Raw genomic sequence first — 8,609 nt, forward strand, 5'->3', positions numbered from 1 at the left:
AAGAAAGAAAGAAAGAAAGAAAGAAAGAAAGAGAAAGAGAGAAAGAAGCCCATTATTTTTTAATTCTGCCTTATTCAGATCCTCAGGACATAGCCAGAATAAGAAAGACTTTGGGCCAAAATACCACACAAATGACCTCTGGCTGAATTTATTATGGAGTCTACTTTCAACTGAAATCCTATGACTTTGATTTCTTCTGTCTGCATTACTATCAACACAGTGATCTGCCAGGTACTATAGGATAGCCAATTAAGTTATGTGTGTACATGCCTTTTGCCATCTGAAGTCCTTGTGTTTTCCACATTTCACCCAACAAGAACATTTTTAGGTTCTGCTCAGCAGCAAAATCACTTTTTGCCTTCCATTTTCTCTAACTTGCTACTGTGCTGCTGTGATTAAATCCTCTAACCAAACCCATCTCAAGCAATGAACAGGTTTTTGTTTTTGTTTTGTTTTGTTTTGTTTTTTTGTTTCTGTTTTTTTTTTTTTGGATAGTTTTGTCAGATCGTTTTGAGAGCTTAGGATAGAAACTCATACCAAAAAATGAAGGAAAAAAACTCGGACAAACACTGTTTCCTGGATTGCCCTCTTGCTTGGTCACTGTCTCATGCTCAGCTAGCTTTCTTATCCAGCCCAGGCCCACTGGCTTAAGGATCCTGCCACCCTCAGTAGAAAAGCCTTCCTACATCAATCATCACTTAACACAATCCCTCACTGACACAGCATCCAGCCATTTTGATAAGGACATGCCCTCAAGTAAGACTCCCTCAGATGACTGTAGGATCTAAAATGCTGACAACTGAAGCTACTTAGGACGCACAGACAATAATATATGAGGAAATTTAAAAAACCCAAATCCAATGTCTTAACCATATCAATAACTTCAGTAGCAAAAACCCAAACATTAATGATTGTAACAACCAGAAGTCACAGTTTCCAAGAAATGAGAAGAGGCAAGTCTTTAGGATCAAGAAGAGAAAATTAAAATTGTTTCTCCACAGAAAGTCCCCAAACTAACAAAAATGCAAGGAACTCATAGCATAATATAAAACTTTCAGAAGACAAAAATCAGTGCCGTATCATTTTCCAGAGACACAACAATATAATTAAATTATAATTAATAAAAATCACACAACATAGATGGCACCACTGATAAAGTAAACACAAAGACAGACCTATAAATATAACACTGTCCTTTAAACAAGAACTGCAGGATTATAGTCAAAATCAAAATCAAAGAAATCACTGGCCAGCACTCACCCCATGCACTCTGGTTCACTCCTTTGCCAGTAATAGAAAATGGACTGGGGATGGAGGGCTATGCGATTGGAGAGATTCATTTAAAGCATACAAATGTTTTCAATGGAGAAAATAATTTTGACCACTAAAAGTATCTCATTCTTTTATGATAAAGGAAAGGATGTCCTTTCTTTTTTCCAATATCTTAGTGAGGCTGCAGTGGTCCACACTACTCTCTGAGCTTCACCATGCCACCTAAAGATGACAAGAAGAAAGATAACAGAAAGTTGGCCAAAACAAAGTCAAAGACCCAGTAAATAAATCTGGTGGCAAGGCCAAAAAGAAGAAGTGGTCCAAAGGCAAAGTTTGGGACAAGTTGAACAATCTTGTCCTGTTTGACAAAGCTACATACGACAAACTCTGTAAGGAAGTTCTCAACTATAAGCTTATTACTCCAGCTGTGGTCTCCAAGAGACTGAAGGTTCGCAGTTCCTTGGCCAGGGCAGCCCTTCAGGAGCTACTTAGTAAAGGACTTATCAAGCTGGCTTCAGCAGAAACAAAAAGGCTGGAGATGCCCCAGCTGCTGGTGAAGATGCATGAACAGGTTCAATCAGCTGTACATTTGGGAAAATAAAACTTTATTGAATCAAAAAAAGAAAAGAAAGGAAAGGAAAGGAAAGGAAAGGAAAGGAAAGGAAAGGAAAGGAAAGGAAAGGAAAGGAAAGGAAAGGATGTCTATTATAGTCACTTAGAAAACATTTTGTTTCCTATGATTGATGCTTGGATATCTGCACCGGTGTGAGGAAATGCAAAATTTTAAAAACTAAATACAAGAAAACAGACTTTTAAAGAAAGTGTATATTTGTACTATCTATCTAACAGCTTGTTTTGCATCATCTGCTTTGTAAGTCAAGCACTTTAGAAAACAAGTCTATCCCCATTTTTATGTGTATGCTTATGTGTATGAAAGAGAAGAGAAGTTCCTCATCCAGATTCTTGATTGCCTCGGTCTGTGACCTCCCAAAAATGGCCAGGTTGTACTTTTTACTGATCTTCTAAAATTGATTACCTGACTATTTGTTGCTAATGCCAACTATTGTCAAAGCAGGAAAGCTCCCATTTTACTTCCTCCCAGCCCTTTCTGTGCTGTGACTACATCAGCTTCAAAGTTGATCAGTGTACTCAATTCTTACTTAAGGCACTCTTTATTTATAATTCCCCCCAAAATTCAGGAAGGTTGGAAGACACTCATTCACTAATCTCTTTTCTTTTGCACTGGCCAGTCAGGGCCAGCATGAAAGGAGTTGTAAAACTATCTTCCAGGCACAGAGTAACAGAGGCCAGATTAGATGTGTTCAAAGTAAGTCTTAACTACGTACCATAAGGAATGGCTGAGCTTCAGGAGATGTTGCTTTAAACAGAAATAAATATGAAAGCCCTTGAGAAAAAGAAATAAAACTTCCTTTTTAGCATATTACATGTTATTGTCATTTTTTTTTCATGAGCCAATAAAACCTCTGACTTTTAATGAGTTGCTAGAAAGCCAAAAAATCTGCAACATTTCTATAGGAACACTCTTTCCTTGCATATTAGATGACAGAATTCTTTTTTCAGTCTAAGTACAAAATCAATAGAACCCATCTTAAAAATGACGGCTGAGTAGATCTCATATGTCATTGGTCAAGATGGTTTTTTTTTAATTCACTTTACATCCCAATATCAGTTCCTCTCATCCCAGTACCCCCTCATGCAAATTCCCGCCCTATTCCTCCCTCCTCATCCCTTCACTCACTATCCCCTCCCCCTATCCCCGCCCTCTCCACCCTGCACATCAACTCATGGCAGCACTAGGTGCACCCTCTCACCTATTGAACCTGGTTAGGGGAACAGGATCCACAGGCAGGCAACAGATTCAGGGACAGCTCCCCTTACCCCCACTCTCTGCTCCAGTTGTTGGGCCAAGCTGCACTTCTGTTACATATGTGCAGGGGGCTTAGGTTCATTCTTTGGTGAATAGTTCAGTCTCTGGAGGCCCCCAAGAGTCCAGGTTAGTTGACTCTGTTGGTCTTCCTGTGGAGTCCCTGTCCTCTTTGGGTCCCTCAATCCTCCCTCAACTCTTCTGTAAGACTTCCCAAGCTCCATATGTTTGGCTGTGGGTCTCTGCATCTCTTCCCATTGGCTGCTGGGTGGAACCTCTCACAGGGCAGTTATACTAGACTCCTGTCTGCAAGCATAACAGAGTATCATTAACAGTGTTAGGGATCAGTTCTTGCCCATGGGATGCGTCTCAATTTGGGGCAGTCATTGGTTGGCCAAGGAATGAAGTTCTTTTGCCTTTTTTTTTTATTAGATATTTTCCCCATTTACATTTCAAATGCTATCCCGAAAGTTCCCTATACCCTCCCCCTGCCCCGCTCTCCCACCCACCCACTCCCACCTCCCAGTCCCAGCATTCCCCCATACTGGGGCATATAAAATTTGCAAGACCAAGGGGCCTCTCCTCCCAACGATGGCTGACTAGGCCATCTTCTGCTACATATGCAGCTAGAGACACGAGCTCTGGGGGTACTGGTTAGTTCATATTGTTGTTCTACCTAGAGGGTTGCAGACCCCTTCAGCTCCTTGGGTACTTTCTCTAGCTCCTCCATTGGGGGCCCTGTGTTCCATCCAATGCTGACTGTGAGCATCCACTTCTGTGTTTGCCAGGCACTGGCATAGCCTCACACAAGACAGCTATATCAGGGTCCTTTCAGCAAAATCTTGCTGGCATATGCAATAGTGTCTGGGTTTGGTGGCTGATTATGGAATGGATTCCCAGGTGGGGTAGTCTCTGGATGGTCCATCCTTTCATCTTAGCTCCAAACTTTGTCTCTGTAACTCCTTCCATGGTATTTTGTTCCCTATTCTAAGGAGGAATGAAGTATCCACACTTTGGTCTTCCTTCTTCTTGATTTTCTTGTGTTTTGCAGATTGTATCTTGGGTATTCTAAGTTTCTGGGCTAATATCCACTTATCAGTGAGTGCATATCAAGGGACTTCTTTTGTGATTGGGTTACCTCACTAAGGATGATATCCTCCAGATACATCCATTTGCCCAAGAATTTCATAAAAGGGAATGAAATTCTTAAAGACTGGGAAACATTGGAAAATAAAAACATATAAGAGATTAGAGCAGTGGTACATAAAGAAAATGAAATTTAAAAAGTAATACCAATAATTGACTTTTTCAAAAGATAAATATAATTTAAAATGCATATAGGTATAATGACTTTGAAAAAGAACAGGCCCTTCCCTGGTAGAAGGGAAGATAATAAGATAATAATGAGATACTCTTTGACCTTTTCCCTATGTGTAATGTTAGTTTCTGATATCTGTCTCGGATTTCTGAACTGACTTTTAACTGTGTCAAGGAGGATTTCACATATCTGCATAGTACAATCTTTTAATTGTAAATTCAATATTCATTGGCTCAAGCTAATCTTCGTAAGTTGTATACCCATCAATCTAGTCTGTTTTCATTCACATGCACGAATTACTAGATGCTGGAAAATTACAAACTTACTTACCCTGCCTGAGTCAGTTCCTTCTTCATAATGGTGATCTCTGTAGCTGACTACCTTAAACTTTAGTGTGTGATCTAGCTCTTGTCTGTCCTGTCTCACCCTGCAGTGTATACAGTAAACTGTTCTTCCTATTCTGGTCTGTTCTGCCATGCTCCACAAACAAATCCTTTTCCTGTTATTGCAATGGACAGTTCAATACATCACTCTAATGGGAAATTTAAAAACTCTGTTGTGGTACAGCCTTTTAAGTAAAGAACTTGGGAAGTTTAATCAAGAGGAAAGCAAGGTCATTGCCCTGGGGAGCAATGTGACCTGAGTCAACATAGCTTATCTCAGAAATATTTTTCTAAAAGGCTGAAAATGAAGCTGTCCTAGAATAAACATGTCTTCCCATGGAGAAATCACTGTACACAAAAAAGTTTAGTTAAGAAAAATGTCTTTAATGACAGGATGCATGCAGTGCTGGCTAATGTTCAAAGAGGAGGCAGCAGAGAAGAGATTTTACATTCCACATTTGCTGTCACCCTTAAGTGTCTTTTAGGTTCAGGCCTCAGGTTATGTTTTGAACAATTTAAATATGGACTGGAGTCTGCAAGTCTAGCCACTTAAATGGGAGATTTACACAGCAAAGATACTAACATATTTAAGTATACCAGTATACCAGGGTTTCTCTGTGTAGCCCTGGCTGTCCTGGAACTCACTCTGTAGACCAAGCTGGCCTCACACTCAGAAATTCGCCTGCCTCTGCCTCCCAAGTGCTGGGATTAAAAGTGTGCACCACCACTGACCGACCAGCAGATTATTCTTGAGTAACAAGGTTCTAAGTGGAAGATCCCTGAGGATGAAAAGGATAGGAAAAGTAGAAGGTAGAAAGTATAAAAGCTAGGGATAGGAGGTCTTACACAAACTATGTCTTATGCTAAGTAAGCTTCTTAAGAATAGCATCTTGTATACTACTAACAAGGGAAATGGAAAAAAATGGTAGACTTCTATGAAATCAGCAGCAACTATCATACAATGGGACAAACTCAGAAGGTGTCTAATAAACAGCGGTCCAAAGCAGGACACAGGGTATCTCAAGAACATTACTGACAGTGAATTTAGGACTGATAATCACAGTCCCATATGGTAGGAAGAGTTGGTTCAGGATGTGAAGCAGCCCCTCCCAGAGCCCCAGACCACTAACAGTTCTCACAAGCATATCCCTTGCTTTAGAGGAGCTCTATTTTATTGTCAATACATCAGGGCCTTAGGAAAAACTCTCCAGGTCCAGGCCTCAGTCTGCTACTGGCTCTGAAAAGCATGTTCCTGGGTTTCCTTCTCCATATCTGAGGGCCTCATGGAAAGCCTTGCTTGATTAGGCTAGCCCTTGACACAACAGTGTTTTTTGCTTTCAAATGGTTGTCACCTGGTGTAGTCTTGCCTGTGTGGCAGAACTATAGTTTTCTCAAGAAGAAAACTGGGTCTTTATGGCACACCAGGCCTTAATGTTGGTTGTGACCATGTAATGCCCCCTTGAGCAGCTTGCTAGAGGCCTGCTCTTTGATATGAGGATGGGCTTAGTGGCTAGTTGTAAATAAGAGGTGTCTTCTTTGCTATGGTCTAGAGCCAAATTTCTGGATAATATTCGTGAATAAACATGTGTATCCTAGCATCCTAATCTCTAACAGGTCTGATCAGCACACTACTTATCTGTGGAGTGTTTTAGAAGCAGTTCTCCCTGAAGTAAATTCTACTATCTCCTAAGCATTGGTAAATCCATTACATCATCAATTCTACTCTTCTACATCACAGCTTAATATTGGATTGGTACCCGATGCATGAGATGCCTTTTACAACCTCCACAAACTTAATTCCAAATGGATCTTACATCTAAATATTAAATGTAGAAGACGCTAGGGAAACTAGGGCTCTCCGTGTTTGGCATCCTGCCAAGGATGTTTCTATACACAAGTCCCAACTCTAAATGTTTTGCCCAGACACAGCTCCCATAGTGAAGTTATTCAGTGGCTACCACCGGATCCAGGGAATGACTATGACTACAAGGAACCTGACAGGTAGCCGCATCTGGCTGACACTTCCCACCCAGCCCCAGGGAAGACCACAACAGCTCCCAAGGCTCAGCAGCCTGCTCTTCCCCATTGTGGGCAGTGACCCTGTGCTCACCATGTCGCGACTTCAGAGCGTCCCTCACAGTACCTAGTAGCAGAGTTCAGAGTACAACACACAGAAACCTTCAAGACTGCTCAGTCTCAGAGCGGAACTTGCTGCTTGACACCCGGAAGAATCCTCCTCCTTTTCTGACTGGCAGGTCCATCTGAAGCCTCTGATTGGCCAGTGAGTCTTGTGTGACTTGAGCACCTCCCTTAGGGTAAGAGTGTGCTGACAGACACAGCTTAGAAGTTCCCAGCTCAGGCTTCCAGTCCAGGGCAAAAGGTTTTCCAGATGTGCAGAGATGTACATTTCAGTAGCACTTGTGCCTGTCCTCCAATATCCTACCTGCCTGTCTTCCCACCCAGCCCCGCGGGAGGAACCACTACTCCAGTTTCCGCTGCTCAGCCACCTGCTCCTCCCTTTGTAGCAATAGATCCTGCACTCACTACCTTGCCACTTCAGCCCTTGCTTGAACTCCCCTCAGTACTCCGGAGGCACTTCCTTCTTCCTCCTAGAATAGCCTTTACATAGCAGTAGAGTTTTCAATCTGGTCCTCAAGTGGAAGGATGCCCAGGGTATTAACAATTAAAGAGAGATTTTAGGAAATAAGATAATAAGATATTTAGGTAAACTGCAGCAGCTATTTTTCACCTGGTAAGTATGAGACAACGCTGGGGGACAAAAGCAAGAAATAGATGACAAACACTATGGAGCACTATTGTTAGCCAGCACATCTTCCTCCTTGGGAAGGTGGAAAAAAAATGACTGATAGTTACCTGACCCTCGGGAAAGTCCCAGGTAGAGTTCAAATACCTGTCATGCTTGCTAGCCAGTAGGTTTAAAGGTCAATATACTTAGCCAATAAGTTTGAGCTATAATTTGCTGGTGTAACCTGTGCCCCTAAAAAGTATAAAAACTGTAATAGCCATTTGGGGTCGCCTTCTTATTAACTCGTCTCAATGCTCTGGAAAATAAACCTCTTGTTTTGCATGGGGGGTGGGGTGGGAAGAGGAGCTTCACTTGTATAAGGTTGATAATAAAAACAAAACAAAAAAGCTCAACAACAAGACGATAAAAACCCAGCATGTTGTTTTCTGACATTTCCTGTACTTCAATTCTCCTAGAAAGAGTGGGGCCAAAAAGTTTCTGAATCACGTTGGGCTGTACTTAAGGACAATAATGCATTCACACACTTTTCTCCCATTTAATTTATCCTAGACATTGTATTCCAGCAAACCTTCAGAGGGCAGTGGGGAAATTCCTTTCACCCCTATCATATTCTACCCTGCCCTGCTGCACATCAGCTCAGTGGCTTACCAATGGCAAAGTTTTAGTGCCGTTTTTTTTTTTTTTTAAAGTTCAGGGGTACAGTGTTTCTGAACAAAAAGAACTGCACTAAGTCCATTATTAGACACCAAATAGCTTTGAGAATAGGTTTGATAATTTTTATAAGAAAAAATTTTAAGATTTATTTATTATTTTTTTAAAAGATTTATTTATTATATGTAAGTACACTGTAGCTGTCTTCAGACACTCCAGAAGAGGGCGCCAGATCTCGTTACAGATGGTTGTGAGCCACCATGTGGTTGCTGGGATTTGAACTCTGGACCTTCGGAAGAGCAGTCGGGTGCTCTTACCCACTGAGCCATCTCA

The 8,609-nt window shown here is 41.4% G+C and overlaps 2 protein-coding genes and 1 pseudogene across 2 annotated transcripts in view; 2 read left to right on the forward strand and 1 right to left on the reverse strand.

Moving 5' to 3' along the window:
• The window catches only part of LOC110285683 (zinc finger protein 431-like), a 19,232-nt gene extending 12,128 nt beyond the window's left edge, over nucleotides 1-7,104 (reverse strand). Inside the window, exon 1 of the mRNA XM_021152020.2 lies at nucleotides 6,969-7,104. Within this exon, the coding sequence (XP_021007679.1) occupies nucleotides 6,969-6,971 (3 nt within the window). The 5' untranslated portion in view covers nucleotides 6,972-7,104. The remainder of the gene's footprint in view (nucleotides 1-6,968) is intronic.
• The window catches only part of LOC110285338 (zinc finger protein 431-like), a 60,501-nt gene that overhangs the window by 36,004 nt on the left and 15,888 nt on the right, over nucleotides 1-8,609 (forward strand). The gene's annotated exons all lie outside the window — the stretch shown is intronic.
• On the forward strand, nucleotides 1,488-1,903 carry LOC110285685 (annotated as a pseudogene).

The sequence above is a fragment of the Mus caroli genome, chromosome 19, assembly GCF_900094665.2.
Source record: "Mus caroli chromosome 19, CAROLI_EIJ_v1.1, whole genome shotgun sequence".
Classification (NCBI taxonomy): Eukaryota; Metazoa; Chordata; class Mammalia; order Rodentia; family Muridae; genus Mus; species Mus caroli.